Consider the following 21,481-nt stretch of genomic DNA (forward strand, 5'->3'; position numbering starts at 1 on the left):
GTGGTTTGTTAGTTCATCAAACCTTATTTTCTTCTTATTTTGCAATTTTAGCTCTTAAAGTGCTATAGTTACAGAAATAATTGATTTTTTTTCCTTTTTTACATTCAAGAGGTTAGTTGAAGTCCCTGCATTTGTCCTTCCTTCATTGCTTTTGTTTTCAAAGAATATATGTAATATCCATCATACAATTCTGTTTTTGCATGATTCGAGAATTAACATTTCCATAAACTTTGATCCATTTTTCTTTACTTTGTAAGTTGACAACACTTAAAAAATTTTACCAAACTTTAAATTTTCAGTCATTTTTTAAATGTTCTGTTTATTGTTGGTACAGTGTATTCTCTTAAAGGAAAAACTTACCTTATACTGTAACCTGTAAAACAGGTCCTATTTATTGACCAGAGCTTTTTCTCACCAATATTTAGCTTTTATTTAAACTTTGGTTCCAGAAATTGAATTAGATAATTTTGATATGATCTTTTTTTTCCCTTTAAGATGCTGCATTGGCAGGTTCTGAGAGATCAGTGTCAGAAAGGTCTTTATCTGCATATGCAAAGAGAATGATTGAATTGGACAGTCGAACAGAAGAGCACTTTCAGACTTCTTCTCCAATTCTCAGATCATCAAGGAGAACCAGAGCAGACTCTGGAGATTCTCTAGAAAATGTCCCTTCATTACCTCTTCTCAAAGAATTAACTGCCTCTAATAGAATTCTTGATGTGTCAGATGCCAAGGTTGAAAAAGAATCTAGTCAAAAATCAGAAATACACGAAGTAGAATATGCAAAATTGGAGGAGAGTGCAATTGAAGATGCCTATTCTAAACAACCTAGGAAGCCTGATGTCTTCCTGAAACTAGACCTGGAACAGGGAGATTCATCTGAAATTCTTTCAAGGAAAGATCTTTCTTTAGATTCTATAAAGGTTCAGAAAGACTTAGTTAGATTAGCCATTGAAAATCTTCATAAAAAAGAGTCAAAAGAGAGACAGCCAGATCAAGATATGGGTCATAGTGCAAACATCCAATCAGAAAAAGACACTAACATACAAAAGAATATAAAAGGCAGAGACTCATCTTGGTCAGAACATCTTTTTGCATGTAAAGAGATATCATACTCTGAAGATTTTGAAGTATCTTCTTTCAAGAAAGACATTTCAGCTGAATTGTACAAAGATGACTTTGAGGTGACATCTTTGTTGTCACTCAGGAAAGACTCTCAGTCTTGCAGAGAGAAGTCACAGGCAACAAGGATCTCTAGAAGTAGAGCCACTAGCTTTGGTAGTGATGATGAAATCAGTGAGTGCCTCAGTGAGAAAAGCCTTTCTATTCATAGCAATGTCCATTCTGAAAGGCTATTAGAACTCAAGTCCCCCACTGAGCTTATGAAAAGTAAGGAGCGCAGTGATGTAGAGCATGAACAGAGACTTACTGAATCCCCTTCCTTAGCTTCAGCTTCTCTTGCAGATGAGTTACTTGATTTCCACATCGGTGATAGGGTGTTGATTGGCAATGTTCAGCCAGGAACTCTTCGATTCAAAGGTGTGACTAGTTTTGCTAAAGGATTTTGGGCTGGAGTGGAGTTGGATAAACCTGAAGGAAATAACAGTGGAACATATGATGGCATTGTATACTTTGTGTGCAAAGAGAAGCATGGGATTTTTGCTCCTCCTCAAAAAATATCTCACATTTCAGAAAACTTTGATGACTATGTAGACATAAATGAAGATGAAGACTCTTATTCAGATGAACAATATCAATACTATAATCAAGAACAAAAAGATACAGAGGGTCCCAAGTTTGACAGAGAAAAGGATGCGATTGAGTGTTTTTACAAGGAATCTCAACCTAGTATGCATGACACAGAAGCCTCAGTTGACAGAAGCCTTAAAATAGAAACAGACAATATACAGGACATTTCTGGAGTACTTGAAGCCCATATTCACCAGCAGAATTCAGTGGATTCACTGATTTCTTCAAAGGAAAACAAAGACCTTGTTTCTGGTGCCACGGAAAAGGTTTCCACTGCTGTAGAAGGCGATACTTTAGATAATACTTTTTCTGAAGAATTAAGGAAGCAACAGCAGTTTACTGAAAAGGAAGAGAACCTATATCCAGAAGTTTCAGAAAAGCTTTCTACCCCACTTCTGGACCTTTTAGCAAGAGAAAAGAACCAATTGGAAGCCCAGCTGAGGTCACCACCAAGTGAGGAAAAAAAGTCAAAGGAACAACTAGAAACAGTCAGCTTACTGACAGATAGTTTACTAAAAGTCTTTGTGAAGGACACAGTCAATCAACTACAACAAATCAAAAAAGCTAGGAATGAGAAAATCCAGCTTAGCAATCAAGAGCTTCTTGTTGATAATCAAAAGAAAGTGCCACCCCAAGGCCTATCCCAGAATCTTGAGGAACAGTCACCAAGTGTTCCAGGTTGCTTCTTAAGGTCTGAATTGGAAGATGAGAAAGAAGAGATTTCCTCACCAGATATGTGTCCTAGACCTGTAAGTATTTTGTCTAGAGAAAATGTCAATTAACCTTGCCTTTATAGTACATTTTAATTCTGTAGCTCCTGATAGGTTTTTTGGTGATGTGTTATTTGTTAAATAAAGATCACTTCACTAGTTTGTAAAGGCCATGTAGCTGTTTTTCTGTCTGAAGTATAATTGTCCTCTATTATGTCATGAGTGGTCACTATAGAGTTGTCATAAACACTGGCAGGTTTATGCTGGGTTGAAAACCCCTGTATACTGTCCACAGATTAGATTCCTTTCCGCATTCACTGAATAAATTTATTCTGTGGAGATTTCCATTGGTTCTCAACCCAGTTCTTTTTTGGCTATGAAATTATTTGTTCACATATCTACTCAGTCATAGTTGCCTTGCAGAAATTACCAGTTGTGATGTTGACTCTGGTAAAACTGAAATGTATCCATTATGACATAGACCATCAACTTACTTAGGTTGCCCATGGACAATTGAACAGCAGTAATGAATTTGAGTAACTTGAGCTAGATAATCACCAAAGGTGAGAATTTTATATCTCATTTCCATATCTCAGAAGCAAAACAGTTCTTCAGAAACAGAATAATGATGATACAAAAAGGAAAAAATGATCAATAAACATTTTATTAAAATCAGTTGTAAGGCTTATGTGAGCAGAATTACAGGAAACAGGATAGTTTTTTCTTAAATTGTTCATTAGTAGCCACCATATTGTTTCTGTCTTGCTTATTTATAGAGAAATAGTGAATATACAAATCATATATTTGCTTTGTCTTTAACGAAAAAGCCCAAACTTGTTAAGTGATCTGAGGTTACTAAATGGTGCTCTGTTTGAATGGTTCCATTTCTGTAGGAGAGTCCAGTATTTGGTGCCAGTGGGCAGGAAGAGCTTGCTAAGAGACTTGCTGAACTTGAGATTAGCCGGGAGTTCCTGAGCGTGTTAGGAGATGATCAAGACTGGTTTGATGAAGACTTTGGTTTGAGCTCTTCTCACAAGATACAAAAGAATAAGGCAGAAGAAACAATTGTACCTCTAATGGCAGAACCTAAGGGAGCTCTACAAAAGCCATGTGAAACATTATTGGCAGTCCCACATACTGCGGAGGAAGTAGAAATTCTTGTACACGATGCAGCAGAAGAACTTTGGAATTGGAAAGAATTAGGTCATGATCTTCACAGCATCAGTATTCCTACAAAACTGCTTGGCTGTGCCAGTAAGGGCCTAGATATAGAAAGCACTAGTAAAAGGGTGTACAAACAGGTATGTAACATGGAAGGATAATTCTAATTTTTAAACTTCTCTCTGTTGTCTGAAATTTGGATTCTTAGCCATTTTAATTTGTTTATTTTTCTCTATCAAGGCGGTTTTTGATTTAACAAAAGAGATTTTTGAAGAAATATTTGCCGAGGATCCCAACTTGAATCAGCCTGTCTGGATGAAGCCATGTAGAATCAACTCTAGTTATTTCCGACGAGTGAAAAATCCAAATAACCTTGATGAAATCAAGGTAAACTGAAAAGTGTAGAGTATCTCCTTTTTTGGTTTGCTCTTCGTTTGTACAGATCTGTAAATGTCATAAAAGCAAGTATTATTTTTATTATCTTCTATATTATTCACCATTCTGTCCTCAAGGCCTGTCCCATAGTAGGTATTCAGTAAATATTTGTTGATGCGTTCAGTCCATGAGCAGTAGAGGGATGAGGGTGAGAGGGATTCCCAAATCCTCAACTTTTTGCAGAACAAATATATATATATTTAATATAATATATAAGAAAATATAAATATATTTTTCTTAAATATTTAAGAAGAAAATCAGCAAATATTCAGGGAGATAAATTATTGCAATTCATAGGAGTTTTAGGTGAGTTTTTAATGACTTAGAGATAGATATAATATTCTAAAAGTACATGAAAACATGTCATATATCAAACATGCCAACCCTAGACACATAGATGTTAACTTTCCATCTTTGATTTTGGAGGTTTCAAATTGGTTACGTAGTTTTGAAATATGTGGGAGAGTAATGTGATATACAAAAAGTATTGCTTGTTGTCTAAGAAGCCCCTGAAAAGATTAAGTGCCCTTAAGAAAAGATTAAGAAAAGATTAAGCTACGAGGACTCTCAACAAACCAACTTTAAAATCACATTGGTGGAGAGAGGGGGAAAGATGGCGGAAGAGTAAGATGTGGAGATCACGTTCCTCCCCACAGATACACCAGAAATACATCTACATGTGGAACAACTCCTACAGAGCACCTACTGAACGCTGGCAGAAGATCTCAGACCTCCCAAAAGGCAAGAAACTCCCCACATACCTGGGTAGGGCAAAAGAAAAAAGAATAAACAGAGACAAAAGAATAGGGACAGGACCTGCACCAGTGGGAGGGAGCCATGAAGGAGAAAAGGTTTCCACACACCAGAAGCCCCTTCGCGGGCAGAGACTGCGGGTGGCGGATGGGGGGGAGCTTTGGAGCCGCGGAGGAGAGCTCAGCCACAGGGGTGCAGAGGCCAAAGCGGAGAGATTCCCGCACAGAGGATCGGTGCCGACCAGCCTGAGAGGCTTGTCAGCTCAAGCAGGGGCGGGCGGGGCTGGGAGCTGAGGCTCGGGCTTCGGTCAGAGTGCAGGGAGAGGACTGGCGGTGTGAACACAGCCTGAAGGGGCTAGTGCACCACGGCTAGCTGGGAGGGAGTCCAGGAAAAAGTCTGGACCTGCCGAAGACGCAAGAAACTTTTTCTTCCCTCTTTGTTTCCTGGTGCGTGAGGAGAGGGGATTAAGAGCACTACTTAAAGGAGCTCCAGAGACGGGCGCAAGCCGTGGCTAACGGCGCAGACCACAGAGACAGGTATGAGACGCTAAGGCTGCTGCTGCCACCACCAAGAAGCCTGTGTGCAAGCACAGGTCACTCTCCACACCTCCCTTCCAGGGTGCCTGTGCAGCCCGCCACTGCCAGGGTTTCAGGATCCAGGGACAACTTGCCCGGGAGAACGCACAGCGCGCCTCAGGCTGGTGCAAAGTCACACTGACCTCTGCTGCCACAGGCTCGCCCAGCACTCCGTACCCCTCCCTCCCTCCGGCCTGAGTGAGACAGAGCCCCCAAATCAGCAGCTCCTTTAACCCCATCCTGTCTGAGCAAGGAACAGATGCCCTCCAGTGACCTACATGCAGAGGCGGGGCCAAATCCAAAGCTGAACCCCGGGAGCTCTGCGAACAAAGAAGAGAAAGGGAAATCTCTCCCAGCGGCCTCAGTAGCAGCAGATTAAATCTCCACAATCAACTTGATGTACCCTGCATCTGTGGAATACCTGAATAGACAACGAATCATCCCAAATTGAGGAGGTGGACTTTGAGAGCAAGATTTATGATTTTTTCCCCTTTTCCTCTTTTTGTGAGTGTGTATGTGTATGCTTCTGTGTGAGATTTTGTCTGTATAGCTTTGCTTTCACCATTTGTCCTAGGGTTCTATCCGTCCGTTTTTTTGTTTTACTTTTTAAAAAAACTTTTTTTCTTAATAATTATTTTTTTATTTTAATAACTTTATTTTATTTTACCTTACTTTATTTTATTTTATCCTCTTTCTTTCTTTCTACTTTTTCTCCCCTTTATTCTAAGCCGTGTGGATGAAGGCTCTTGGTGCTGCAGCCAGGAGTCAGTGCTGTGCCTCTGAGGTGGGAGAGCCAACTTCAGGACACTGGTCCACAAGAGACCTCCCAGCTCCACGTAATATCAAACGGCGAAAATCTCGCAGAGATCTCCATCACAACACCAACACCCAGCTTCACTCAACGACCAGCAAGCTACAGTGCTGGACACCCTATGCCAAACAACTAGCAAGAGAGGAACACAACCCCACCCATTAGCAGAGAGGCTGCCTAAAATCGTAAGTCCACAGACACCCCAAAACACACCACCAGACGTGGACCTGCCCACCAGAAAGACAAGATCCAGCCTCATCCACCAGAACACAGGCACTAGTCCCCTCCACCAGGAAGCCTACACAACCCACTGAACCAACTTTAGCCACTGGGGACAGACACCAAAAACAACGGGAACTATGAACCCTGCACAAAGGAGACCCCAAACACAGTAAGATAAGCAAAATGAGAAAACAGAAAAACACGCAACAGATGAAAGAGCAAGATAAAAACCCACCAGACCCAACAGATGAAGAGGAAATAGGCAGTCTACCTGAAAAAGAATTCGGAATAATGATAGTAAAGATGATCCAAAATCTTCGAAATAGAATAGAGAAAATGCAAGAAACATTTAACAAGGACCTAGAAGAACTAAAGATGAAACTAGCAACGATGTACAACACAATAAATGAAATTAAACATACTCTAGAAGGGATCAATAGCAGAATAACTGAGGCAGAAGTATGGATAAGTGACCTGGAAGATAAAATAGTGGAAATAACTACTGCAGAACAGAATAAAGAAAAAAGAATGAAAAGAACTGAGGACAGTCTCAGAGACCTCTGGGACAACATTAAATGCACCAACATTTGAATTATAGGGGTTTCAGAAGAAGAAGAGAAAAAGAGACTGAGAAAATATTTGAAGAGATTTTAGTTGAAAACTTCCCTAATATGGGAAAGGAAATAGTTAATCAAGTCCAGGAAGCACAGAGAGTCCCATACAGGATAAATCCAAGGAGAAATATGCCAAGACACATATTAAACAAACGGTCAAAAATTAAATACAAAGAAAACATATTAAAAGCACCAACAGAAAAACAACAAATAACACACGAGGGTATCCCCATAAGGTTAACAGCTGATCTCTCAGCAGAAACTGCAAGCTAGAAAGGACTGGCAAGACATATTTAAAGTGATGAAGGAGAAAAACCTACAACCAAAATTACTCTACCCAGCAAGGATCTCATTCAGATTTGATGGAGAAATTAAAATCTTTACAGACAAGCAAAAGCTGAGAGAGTTCAGCACCACCAAACCAGCTTTACAACAAATGCTAAAGGATCTTCTCTAGACAAGAAACACAAGAGAAGGGAAAGACCTACAATAACAAACCCAAAACAATTAAGAGAATGGGAATAGGAACATACATATCGATAATTACCTTAAATGTAAACGGATTAAATGCTCCCACCTAAAAACATAAACTGGCTGAATGGATACATAAACAAGACCCATATATATGCTGTCTACAAGAGACCCACTTCAGACCTAGGGACACATACAGACTGAAAATGAGGGGATGGAAAAAGATATTCCATGCAAATGGAAACCAAAAGGAAGCGGGAGTAGCAATTCTCATATCAGACAAAATAGACTTTAAAATAAAGACTATTAGAAGAGACAAAGAAGGACACTACATAATGATCAAGGGATCAATCCAAGAAGAAGATATAACAATTGTAAATATGTATGCACCTAACGCAGGAGCACCTCAATACATAAGTCAAATACTAACAGCCATAAAAGGGGAAATCTAGAGTAACACATTCATAGTAGGGGACTTTAACACCCCCCTTTCACCAAAGGACAGATCATCCAAAATGAAAATAAGAAAACACAAGCTTTAAATGATACATTAAACAAGATGGACTTAATTGATATTTATAGGACATTCCATCCAAAAACAACAGAATACACATTTTTCTCAAGTGCTCATGGAACATTCTCCAGGATAGATCATATCTTGGGTCACAACTCAAGCCTTGGTAAATTTAAGAAAATTGAAATTGTATGAAGTATCTCTTCCGACCACAACGCTATGAGACTAGATATCAATTACAGGAAAAGACCTGTAAAAAATACAAACACATGGAGGCTGAACAATACACTACGTAATAACAAAGTGATCACTGAAGAAATCAAAGAGGAAATCAAAAAATACCTAGAAACAAATGACAATGGAAACACGACAACCCAAAACCTATGGGATGTAGCAAAAGCAGTTCTAAGAGGGAAGTTTATAGCAATACAATCCTACCTCAAGAAACAAGAAACATCTCAAATAAACAACCTAACCTTACACCCAAAGCAATTAGAGAAAAAAGAACAAAAAAACCCCCAAAGTTAGCAGAAGGAAAGAAATCATAAAGGTCAGATCAGAAATAAATGAAAAAGAAATGAAGGAAACGATAGCAAAGATCAATAAAACTAAAAGCTAGTTCTTTGAGAAGATAAACAAAATTGATAAAGCATTAGCCAGACTCATCAAGAAAAAAAGGGAGAAGACTCAATAGAATTAGAAATGAAAAAGGAGAAGTAACAACTGACACTGCAGAAATACAAAAGATCATGAGAGATTACTACAAGCAACTCTATGCCAATAAAATGGACAACCTGGAAGAAATGGACAAATTGTTAGAAATGCACAACCTGCCAAGGCTGAATCAGGAAGAAATAGAAAATATGAACAGACCAATCACAAGCACTGAAATTGAAACTGTGATTAAAAATCTTCCAAAAAACAAAAGCCCAGGACCAGATGTCTTCACAGGCGAATTCTATCAAACATTTAGAGAAGAGCTAGCACCTATCCTTCTCAAACTCTTCCAAAATATAGCAGATGGAGGAACATTCCCAAACTCATTCTATGAGGCCACCATCACCTTGGTACCAAAACCAGACAAGGATGTCAAAAAGAAAGAAAACTACAGGCCAATATCACTGATGAACATAGCTGCAAAAATCCTCTACAAAATACTAGCAAACAGAATCCAGCAGCACATTAAAAGGATCATACACCATGATCAAGTGGGGTTTATTCCAGGAATGCAAGGATTCTTCAATATACGCAAATCAATCAGTGTGATACACCATATTAACAAATTGAAGGAGAAAAACCATATGGTCATCTCAATAGATGCAGAGAAAGCTTTTGACAAAATTCAACACCCATTTATGATAAAAACCCTCCAGAAAGTAGGCATAGAGGGAACTTTCCTCAACATAATAAAGGCCATATATGACAAACCCACAGCCAACATCGTCCTCAGTGGTGAAAAACTGAAAGCATTTCCACTAAGATCAGGAGCAAGACAAGGTTGCCCACTCTCACCACTCTTATTCAACAGTTTTGGAAGTTTTAGCCACAGCAATCAGAGAAGAAAAGGAAATAAAAGGAATCCAAATCGGAAAAGAAGAAGTAAAGCTGTCACTGTTTGCAGATGACATGATGCTATACATAGAGAATCCTAAAGATGCTACCAGAAAACTACTAGAGCTAATCAATGAATTTGGTAAAGTAGCAGATACAAAATTAATGCACAGAAATCTCTGGCATTTCTATACACTAATGATGAGAAATCTGAAAGTGAAATCAAGAAAACACTCCCATTTACCGTTGCAACAAAATGAATAAAATATCTCGGAATAAACCTACCTAAGGAGACAAAAGACCTGTATGAAGAAAATTATAAGACACTGATGAAAGAAATTAAGGATGATACAAATAGATGGAGAGATATACCATGTCCTTGGATTGGAAGAATCATTGTGAAAATGACTCTACTACCCAAAGCAATCTACAGATTCAATGCAATCCCTATCAAACTACCACTGGCATTTTTCACAGAAGTAGAACAAAAAATTTCACAATTTGTATGGAAACACAAAAGACCCTGAATAGCCAAAACAATCTTGAGACCGAAAAACAGAGCTAGAGGAATCAGCCTCCCTGACTTCAGACTATACAACAAAGCTACAGTAATCAACACAGTATGGTACTGGCACAAAAACAGAAAGATAGATCAATGGAACAGGATAGAAAGCCCAGAGATAAACCCACGCACATATGGTCACCTTATCTTTGATAAAGGAGGCAGGAATGTACAGTGGAGCAAGGACAGCCTCTTCAATAAGTGGTGCTGGGAAAACTGGACAGGTGCATGTAAAAGTATGAGATTAGATCACTCCCTAACACCATACACAAAAATAAGCTCAAGGGCTTCCCTGGTGGCGCAGTGGTTGAGAGTCCGCCTGCCGATGCAGGGGACACGGGTTCGTGCCCCGGTGTGGGAGGATCCCACATGCCGCGGAGCGGCTGAGCCCGTGAGCCATGGCCACTGAGCCTGCGCGTCCGGAGCCTGTTGCTCCGCAACGGGAGAGGCCACAACAGTGAGAGGCCCGGTACCGCAAAAAAAAAAAAAAAAATCTCAAAATGATTAAAGACCTAAATGTAAGGCCAGAAACTATCAAACTCTTAGAGGAAAACATAGGCAGAACACTCTATGTCATAAATCACAGCAAGATCCTTTTTGACCCACCTCCTAGAGAAATGGAAATAAAAACAAAAATAAACAAATGGGACCTAATGAAACTTCAAAGCTTTTCCACAGCAAAGGAAATCATAAACAAGACCAAAAGACAGCCCTCAGAATGGGAGAAAATATTTGCAAATGAAGCAACTGACAAAGGATTAATCTCCAAAAAATTTACAAGCAGCTCATTCAGCTCAATAACAAAAAACAAACAACCCAATCCCAAAATGGGCAGAAGACTTAAATAGACATTTCTCCAAAGAAGATATACAGACTGCCAACAAACACATGAAAGAATGCTTAACATCATTAATCATTAGAGAAATGCAAATCAAAACTACAATGAAATATCATCTCACACCAGTCAGAATGGCCATCATCAAAAAATCTAGGAACAATAAATGCTGGAGAGGGTGTGGAGAAAAGCGAACACTCTTGCACTGCTGGTGGGAATGTGAATTGGTACAGCCACTATGGAGAACAATATGGAGGTTCCTTAGAAAACTACAAATAGAACTACCATATGACCCAGCAATCCCACTACTGGGCATATACCCTGAGAAAACCAGAATTCAAAAAGAGTCATGTATCAAAATGTTCATTGCAGCTCTATTTACAGTAGCCAGGAGATGGAAACAACGTAAGTGTCCATCATCGGATGAATGGATAAAGATGATGTGGCACATATATACCATGGAATATTACTCAGCCATAAAAAGAAACGAAATTGAGCTATTTGTAATGAGGTGGATGGACCTAGAGTCTGTCATACAGAGTGAAGTAAGTTAGAAAGAGAAAGAGAAATACCGTTTGCTAACACATATATATGGAATTTAAGGGAAAAAAATGTCATGAAGAACCTAGGGGTAAGATGGGAATAAAGACACAGACCTACTAGAGAATGGACTTGAGGATATGGGGAGGGGGAAGGGTAAGCTGTGACAAAGCGAGAGAGTGGCATGGACATATATACACCACCAAACGTAGTGTATGTATATGTCTATATACCAAAGAGAGTGGCATGGACATATATACACTACCAAACGTAAAATAGATAGCTAGTGGGAAGCAGCCGCATAGCACAAGCTCGGTGTTTCGTGACCACCTAGAGGGGTGGGAGGGAGGGAGACGCAAGAGGGAAGAAATATGGTAACATATGTATATGTATAACTGATTCATTTTGTTATAAAGCAGAAACTAACACACCATTGTAAAGCAATTATACTCCAATAAAGATGTAAAAAAGGGCTGCCCTGGTGGCACAGTGGTTCAGAGTTCGCCTGCCGATACAGGGGACACGGGTTTGTGCACTGGTCCGGGAAGATCCCACCTGCTGCGGAGCAGCTGGGCCCGTGAGCCATGGCCGCTGAGCCTGCGCGTCCGGTGCCTGTGCTCCACGACGGGAGAGGCCTTAGCGGTGAGAGCCCTGCGTACCGCAAAAAAAAAAAAAAAAAAAGATGAAAAACAAAAATCACATTGGTGGAAATCTCTCTGCCTGTTTACCTATTTTTAAAATATAGCAAAGGTAGTATTTTCATTGCAGTGCCTCTCAAACTTTAATGTGCATCTGAGTCATCTGGGGATTTTGGTAAAATGCAGATTCCTTACTGAGTAGAACTGCAGTAGGACTGAAAATTCTGCATTTCTAGCAAGCTTCCAGGTGTTGCTGATGTTTCTGGTCCTAGGATCACTTTGAGTAGCAAGATGAGTTATGATTCTCAAACTTATTTGATCATAAGAAGCTTTTTTTTCCCCTAGAGAGTATACCTCCAATTACTTATCTTACTGGTGTATTTTCTTACATCATCCAGTAGTATATGTGGACTATCAAAATACATTAAAGGAACATATACATTTTTCTGGTATATAATGTGAGGGGAGGCATTGTCTAAGCAATTTAGTCTTTTTTTTTCTTGAGATATAATTGACACGTAACATGTTAGTTTCAGGATTCCATCTTTGTATGTATTGTGAATAGAGCACCACAGTAAGTCTGGTTAACATGCATCACCACACATACGATAGTTACAGTTGTTTTTTTCTCTTGTGGTGGGAGCTTTTAAGATCTCCTCTGTTAGCACCTTTGAAATATATAATACAGTATTAACTGTAGAAAGCTTTTAGAAATATTTTGTACTGACAGAATACCAGCAGACATTTATGAGATATAATGTATGCTTATATCGAGGGTAGGCAAACTAGAGCCCACAGGCCAAATCCAGCCCACCACATGTTTTTAAAAATAAAGTTGTATTGGACCGTAGCCACACCTAGTTACTTATATATTGTCCATGGCTGCTTTCCTGCTACACCAGCAGAGTTGAGTAGTTGCAATAGAGACCATATGGCCCACAAAGCCTGAAATATTTACAGTCTGGTCCTTCACAGAAAAAGTTTGCTGACCCTTGCTTAGATTAAAGTAAGCAGAAAAAAAAAAGTTTTCAAAGATTGACTTGACAGATTTAAAAAAAAACAACTTTTAAAATGATTTTCAACTTTGAGGAATGGAGCATCAGAACCACCTGAGGAGCTTTTTCAAAACACTGGTGCACTTCATTCCTTTCAGCCCTCAGCAGTTGATACATCCTTGAATGCGTGAGTGTGTGTGTGTAGGTGGGGAGTGGTGTGGTTTGGGGGACATTGGTAGTTTGAGAATCTTCTCAAATGATTCTGATTCATAAATGTGTTCTTTCCCCTATTAAGACATTTTTTAATAGAAGAACCATAAAAGCCCATTATTTTATTAATAACAAAGAACAAATACATTGAAATAAGACAAGGTACATAATATATACCAGCATTCATCAGAATGCATACATCATTATAACACACAATGATGCTGCCTTCCAATTTTAATATTGCTATAGCATTTTGTAAAGTTTTTTTTAAGGGTGATAGTTCAAATATTGTTAGCAGTGAAATTACCATGCTTCTCATACTGAAGTGTTGATTAATAATTTTTTAATATAACGTATTCGAATCTTGGTGCTTCAAAATAAGCTATCCCAGCCAAAGCCTTGTACTTTACTCATGTTTCAGGTTCAGGGATTTATTTTATACTTTGTTTTGCCAGCTTGAAGTTAGCTAATGGTGGTTCTTGGGTAGAGGGGATTCTAAAGTGATTTTTCTTTGCAGATTCATCAATGGGTTTTACTTTTTTTATGTTGTGTAGAAACAAAAATTCTTTAAGTGAATAAAGTCTGAGCATTTGGGAATGCTTTTCTCTTCAGATTGCTAAGTGGAATTGTAAGGGAAAGAAGTTTGTATGATTTTTTTATAAATATTGTATTCTTAACAAAAATCTCTTTACTGTATTATAAGCACTAAATCTCAAGAACTTTGTTGTTTGTGTTTCATTCATTTCACTTATTTTCACAGAACTTCATAGCAACCGAAGTACTCAAGCTGTTCAGTCTTAAAAAGGAGCCAAACCACAAAACAGATTGGCAGAAAATGATGAAATTTGGAAGAAAGAAAAGAGACCGAGTGGATCATATCCTGGTCAGTGTATATAACTGAACTATTTTTATTTTGACCATCTTTTCCAAAATCAGAATGTAGTTAGATTTTAAAAGGAAAGGGAATATAATTGATCTTAGGTCTATGACAGTAAATTCTTAAAGCCCTCGTGTGCTGCATTTCTTTCTGCCCCTCAGTTTTGGAAATTGCTTTCTTTTGAATTCAGTAGATGAATATTTAACTTAACAATATTTTTGTGGGTGTGGAGAACTTGAGAAATAAAAAGTTGAGTGGAAGCAAACTTAAGGTTCTGAATTGAAGAGACCAGTGTGGACTAGGGCCAGACTCCCTGAGTTTAGATCCCTGTTCTGGCACTTTACTTGGTGTGTAATCTTGGACAGATTAACCTCTTTGTGCCGCATTTTCCTATCTGCAAAATGAAGATGATATAATAGTACCTACCTGATAAAATTATTAAGAGAATTAATTGAGTATTTATATATGTGTATAGAACAGTGCCCTGCACGTAACTCAGTAAATATTAGCTGTTATTTCATCATCATTATTATTATCCAGAACTTTAGCTGAATAGGGGTTATTCCATTTTGCAATATATTTTCTATCATTAGAGAAGTGCCTATCAAAAAACACCAAAAAAAAGAAAAAAGGAAGGGGGAAAAAAGGTCTTTTATTCTTTCTTCCCTAAAAGAATGTTAAGATGTTAAGTAGTAGCAGACCTTAGGAAATTCAGATGTTAATTGATTCAGGTTTATTTCCAGATATTTTCTCTCTGGACTTTATATCTTGTCTATATTTATATTCATATCATGAAAAAAAACTGTAATGCTTAAATTTATCAGTTTTCCCCAAGTATGTACCTTTCTAGTGCTTCATTTACTCAGTAATAACTTCACTAGATAAACATTTGTTAAACATTCTTTCTCATGTCTTACTTGATCCTCACAATAGTTATATGAGGTAGGATGGACTAATGTTACTCTGTTTTACAAATGAGGAAGTGTAGGTTCAAAGATACTAAGTAACTTGCCCATCAAATAAGAGCCAGGACTTTAACCAATTAGTTCTTCATAGATCTTGGCCTCTCAAGGTGAACTTGCTCTCATATTTCTACAATAGCTTAGAGTTTGAGTTATTATTAATTACCAAGATGTTACTTCTTCCACTTTTTAAGAAATTAAAGAAAAAAGCACATCAAGAGACATTCATTTACCCTACTATCAGTTGAATTGATCATATTCCCTATAAATCATCTCTGTGCATGCATTTAGTCAAGAATTGTGCTAATTAGGACTGATGTTACAATAGTAAGCAAAATAGACATAGACCCTGCCTTCATGGATTTACAGTTTGCTGGCAGAAGCTAGCCATTAATATATAATTTATACAAGTGTGTAATTATAAATTAAATGATAAAAATAGAAGAATAGGGAGCTGTTGTAAAAGCATATGGAGGAAACTGGTCTGATGAGGATGGTCAGGAAAGGCTTCCCTGAGGAAGTGACAGCTGAGCTGAGATCTTAAAGATGAATAAGCATTAACTGAGTTCCCGATAGAGAGAAGAGCAATTCAGGGAGAGGAGACCACACGTGCGAAGTCCTGAAATGGGAGGGAGCATGGAACTGAAATGTCAGTGTGGCTGGAGAGTGAGTTGAAGTACCTGGGCCTATGTAACTTTTTTCATGAGTTCACTCTTCTTAATGTTTAGTGAAATGATACTGTTAGCAACTTGAGTTAATTATTAACAAGAAATGCTAAATAAACTGGTCACCCTCCCTACTATTAGATTTAGCCACCTCTGGCATTTGGATATTCTAATGCTTGTACATTTTAGAGAGATTGAGATTTAAAACAACAATTTTCATGACACATAAAACAAAAATTTTGCCACTAGTACAAAAGAAAAGGGTCTCAAAAATAGAAATTTCAAATACGTTTTAAAAATCATATTTATTATAAAATAATCATGCTCATTTTAGAAAATTTTAAATGCTGATTAGTCAAAAGAAAATAATCATGACAACCTTATCACCTAGATAACTTAATTATTTTGATATATAGACTTAAGAGTTTCTTTTTATACTGAGAATTTTTTTTAAACATTTGGGATCATAGTCTCTTTTGTATTCTGATTGTTTTTGCTTAATTAAACGTGGATGTTTTTCCTATTTTTAAATGTTCCTTTATTTTATATCATTTTTATTTATTTATTTTTTTTGCGGTACGCGGGCCTCTCACTGCTGTGGCCTCTCCCGCCGCGGAGCACAGGCTCCGGACGCCCAGGCTCAGCGGCCATGGCGCACGGGCCCAGCCGCTCCACGGCATGTGGGATCCTCCCGGACCGGGGCACGAATCTGTGTCCCCTGCATCGGCAGGCGGACTCCCAACCACCACGCCACCAGGGAAGCCCTTTATATCATTTTTAAATAAATTTATTCCATTTTATTTTTTGTGGAAATATAGCAGTCCATTGTAGAATTATGTAACAAAACAGACAAAACTCAAGGAGCTTTTGCTCTAGTTAAGGAGACAGATAAGTAAGAAAAATAAATACAGAGAGAGGGAATAAAGGAATACTGGGGTGATTTGACTTACATTTTAACAGGACCCCTCTGGCTGCTGTGTTGAGGATAGACTGAAGCAAAGGTGGGAGTAAGGAGGCCAGGAGTATATTGTCATAATCCAGGCAAGTGATAATAGTGGCTAAGACCAGTTTGGTGGTATTGGAGATGGTGGTGAGAACAGTTTTCAAAATAGAACAACAGAACTGCTGATAAATCGAATGTGGAATATAAGAGAAAGAGAGGTATTAAGAATAACTCCATTGGGTTGATGTGAATCGCTGAGGAAGGGAATTGCCTTTTGCTGATTTGAGGAAGACTGAGAGAAGCAGGTTTGGAAGGAACATCAGGAGTTCTGTTTTGAATGTATTAAATTTGAAACGTCTAATAAACCTCCAAATGGAGATACTGAGTAGGCTATTAGATATGAGCCTGGAGCTCAGGCAAGAGACGTAGGCTGGAGATGTGAATTCGGGAGTGGTGACATATAGATGGTAGTCAAAGCCAAGAAAGAGAGTGTAGACCAAGAGAGAGGAGGTCCAAGGACTGCTTCTTGACAAATTCCAATGTTTTGAGAGTTAAGAAGGTGAGGAGGAACCAACAGAGACTAAGGAGCAGCCGATGGGTAGAACCAGGAGAGTGTGAGGTCCTGGAAGCCAGGTGAAAGTGTTTCAAGGGAGAAGAATGAATCACCTGTGTCAAGTGCTGCTCATTGGTCAAGTAAAATAACAACTGAGAATTTACCATTGGATTTAGCAATGTGGAGGTCTTTGTTGATCTTAACATCAATACAGGTAGTTTTTGTGGCATGGATAAAGTAAAAGCTTGATTTGAGTAGGTTTCAAGAGAGAATGAAAGACAAATTAAGGAGAGCAAAATTGGACACTTCAAACGAGTTTTTTTGTGAAGAGAAAAATGGAGGGAAATGGTAACAAGAGAAGGGCTCTTTTAGCTTGAAAGAGATATGCCGATAGGAAAAAATTGTGATGCTGCAGAGGAGAAAGGAGAACTGCTGGAGCAGTGTTCCTGAATAGACACAGATGGAATCCATGCAAGTGGAGGGGTTGGCCTCAAATTGAATATCAATTGCCCTTCTAAAACAATTCTAACATGATAACCTATTATATTTAATATTTCATAATAAACAGCTGCTTTTTCCAGATTAAGAAATGTATAATTTAGCTGTTGTTGCTTGGACTAGGAAAGTCCTTAATCAGTCTGTCTTTAGGCATTATGTGAGGTGAGTAAAATACAAAGAATGTATTTTTTAGATGTTAAAGGCCTCTGTTGGCCAAAAAAGAAGAGAAATCTTTGGCTCTAGTTCTCCTTTACTATCTCCTTACCACTTCACAAAGATATTGATTAATTTACATCTTAAGTTGGCTAAGAATATGGGCTGTTTTTAGCGATGTATTCTCAAAGTATATATGATGTGGAATGAGTAAAAGTAATTAGACCAACTTTTGTATATCCTTTATATACAGTAGCCCTGGGAAATCTCCCTACTGTAGGTAGAATTGCATTTAAAATGACAAATCCTGTAGTGAAACTACCTAGCTAATGATTAAATCTCCTTTACAGATTAAGATCTGATAAGGTACTCAACAGCTCCTGAGTTTTTACTTACTGTTGATAAGTTCTTTCTCATACTAAGCCTAAATTGGTTTTCACGTAATGAATTATAATTTGCTTTTACCGCTTTAAGGCTTTACATAACAATTTTAATTCTTCCTGCATGCCTTTGAAGCGGCTGTAATGTTTCTCAGTCTTTTTCTCCCTATTAAACATTGATATTCTCTCCTGTTGTCTGATAGCGTTTTTTTGAGCCCCTTTTAACCTCATCAGCTTTAGCTCTTTGTCAGTGTCCCTCCTTAAATACACTGCTCAGAATTGACCATATACAGGCATATCTCATTTTATTGCACTTTGCTTTATTGTGCTTCCTAGCTACTGCAGGGTTTTTTTGTTTGTTTGTTTGTTTTAACAAATTGAAGGTTTGTAGCAATCCTACATTGTCAGATAATGGTTAGATTTTTTAACAATAAAGTATTTTTTAATTAAGATATGTACATTGATTTTTACACATAATGCTGTTGCACACTTAATAGGCTACATACAGTATTGTGTAAACATAACTTTCACATGCACTGAGAAACCAAAAAATTTGTGTGACTAGCTTTATTGCGATACTCACTTTATTGCACTGGTCTGGAAGTGAACCCACAATATCTCCGAGGTATGCCTGTAATATTTTGTGTTATTGCTTAATTAGTACAATCACATAACCTCCTTCTTTTTTCTAGATACTATCCTTTGATGAATGCAGTTTATAATCACGTGGTTTTATTTTTAGCTATACCATTCTCATGGGACTCACAAAAGCTTAGAAAAATTCTAAGACCCAAATCTCAACCTGTGCTTTTGTAGTTATTTTTTTGATCCAAGTACAGGACCTTATTTTATTCCTTCATTTTGTTAAATTTGGCCTATCATTCCAAGCTTATCAACACATTTTTAGGTTCTTTCTTTTAACAGCTATTGTGTTTCCCAACTTTCACGTCAACTCTAAAACTGAGGTACCTGCCTTCATCTAGGTCATTGCTAAAAATGATGAACTCAACAGAGCCAAAGACAGCCATAAAACACTCACTAAAAAATGATATGCCAGATATTTATTTAACACCTGTTTTCACTGGCCTGGACACTGGGAAATTATAAATAAAAAGAAATCCCACAGCCTAGCAGGAGAACAGATGCACAGAATACAAAATTCTGTAGGATAATTACTACAATGGAATATGAACAAGATGGATTGGGAGCACAGAGGAAAAAGCTCTTGAGTCTTCCAGGCAGAAGCTTCCTTCCAGGTTGACAGTTGTCTTGTCCTTCAATCCAAAAAGTGCACATCCACCTAACTGACCTGTCTCTATTTCACCGTCTTGTTCACAGGGATATGTTGAAAGGACATATGCTTGCTGAAATTTGGCCACATTCTACTTACCACTTTTCTCTTTTCTACCAGCCTAATACCCTGTCCAAAAAAAAAAAAAAAGTTAGACTGACTTTTTAATTTAATTATTTATATATAATACATATTAATTTACGTACATATACACATACATATTAAGGAGCAGCAGCAAGGGAAGTGTGTGGTTGAATAGAATAGATTCCCCAAACCAGAAGAAAACGGAGGCGTATTTGCAGGTTGTGAGATCTCTCAGTTGCCACAGTTGAGGTTGCAAACTGGGCTTTGTGCTTTCTTATGGCTAAAGGAAAAAGGGAAACACGATGTTCTTACTGGCTGGGAGGGAAATAATTCCTGTTCTTACAGAGGAGCAAAGCTTTTGCTATATTGACAAGGCACAGTGGGGACTCATCACGGCTTCACTGAGAGATATAATGGATAATGTCCTGAGCATATGTTCCTGCTGTAAGGGCAAAAATGATTACATTAGGACAGTGTTTCCTAAATTTTATTATCGTATAGGAAATTGTTCAAGGAACAAATTTAATAGTAAAGGCTGAGAGAACTTAGAAAAAGGAAAGGTGTGCAACTTTGTTTGGACAGATAAACAAATTCATGGGAGATAAGAGATCTTTTATAGGGGACACACTTATTAGCTTTTCCAGAACGTGATTCTCCCTCAGCACCAGGTTGAGAAGTGTTGCATTAGGCTGTTGCTTACAGCATCCTTCATAAGAGAAGAACACCTGTTCCTTTGTATCTTAATAATATTTCTTATATAGCCACACAGTTTGATTCTTTGACCAGATACATACTGGAAGCTCTGAATTAATCAAGTTCCTCTGCTGGTGGACTTCTGTTTAGAATAGACTGATATACATTGCGAAACTCCCAGAGGGAGATTTCTAAAACTTATTTGACCATATCACCCTTTTTGGTGGTATTTCTGTCCAGGGAGCATGCGTTAGGGAACAAAGAAAGGGATATTTTACATAGGCTTCAAGCAGCCTCACCAGGAGAAAGAATGCGGCAGCCGCCTCGCCACATACCTGTCAACCCCAGCCAAGGGTGCATGTCTGGCAGCGCTGCTCTCCCACACTCCAGAATGGTGTGGCCTCTCATCCAAGCGTCTTCTCGTTTCCTCGTGCCAGGAAGCAGAGCACAGGTTCCCCTCTTCACTTCTGCTGCCTTTTTCAAGAGGAAATTGTGATAAGTGCAAGTTAGGAGCTTGTTGTCACAGGGCTTTTGGCAAGTTAGACTTTTGGTTAGAGACCCTCGACACCGCCATTAACTTTGCTGAATTTGTGACTAAAACAGGGTTTACAATCTACTTTCTCCACCTGGCCTCCATCTCACTCAAAATATCATTACATACAATAAGTCTAACATGTTTCTCTTATAAGTAGTTTTTAAAAATTTATTGTAAACAAGCAAAACGTCTTGGGCAGTTCATTCTAATTTGATTCCTTTGGTTTACCTTAGGAATCCCCAAATCTGAAAATGCAAAAAGAGCATTTTATATAAAATATAATACAACAGTGACTTTTAAAATAAATTTAAGCAATAGTACATTTAAAGAATACTCCAATACCAAAAAAAAAATGGGGGGGGTGGAATTCCCTCACGGTCCAGTGGTTAGCACTTGGCGCTTTCACTGCTGAGGCCTGGGTTCAGTCCCTGGCCAGGGAACTAAGATCCCACAAGCCACGTGGCATGGCCAAAAAAAAAAAACAAAACTCCAATGAATATG

The 21,481-nt window shown here is 38.2% G+C and overlaps 1 protein-coding gene across 6 annotated transcripts in view; it reads left to right on the forward strand.

Annotated features, from left to right (window-relative positions):
* The window catches only part of CEP350 (centrosomal protein 350), a 140,275-nt gene that overhangs the window by 114,502 nt on the left and 4,292 nt on the right, over positions 1-21,481 (forward strand). For all 6 annotated transcript variants that reach the window (XM_032631815.1, XM_032631831.1, XM_032631809.1 and 3 more), the window contains 4 exons: positions 496-2,498; positions 3,353-3,760; positions 3,861-4,007; positions 14,107-14,229. In XM_032631815.1, coding sequence (XP_032487706.1) covers positions 496-2,498; positions 3,353-3,760; positions 3,861-4,007; positions 14,107-14,229 — 2,681 coding nt within the window. The remainder of the gene's footprint in view (positions 1-495; positions 2,499-3,352; positions 3,761-3,860; positions 4,008-14,106; positions 14,230-21,481) is intronic.

Source organism: Phocoena sinus, chromosome 1 (assembly GCF_008692025.1).
Source record: "Phocoena sinus isolate mPhoSin1 chromosome 1, mPhoSin1.pri, whole genome shotgun sequence".
NCBI classification, from domain to species: Eukaryota; Metazoa; Chordata; class Mammalia; order Artiodactyla; family Phocoenidae; genus Phocoena; species Phocoena sinus.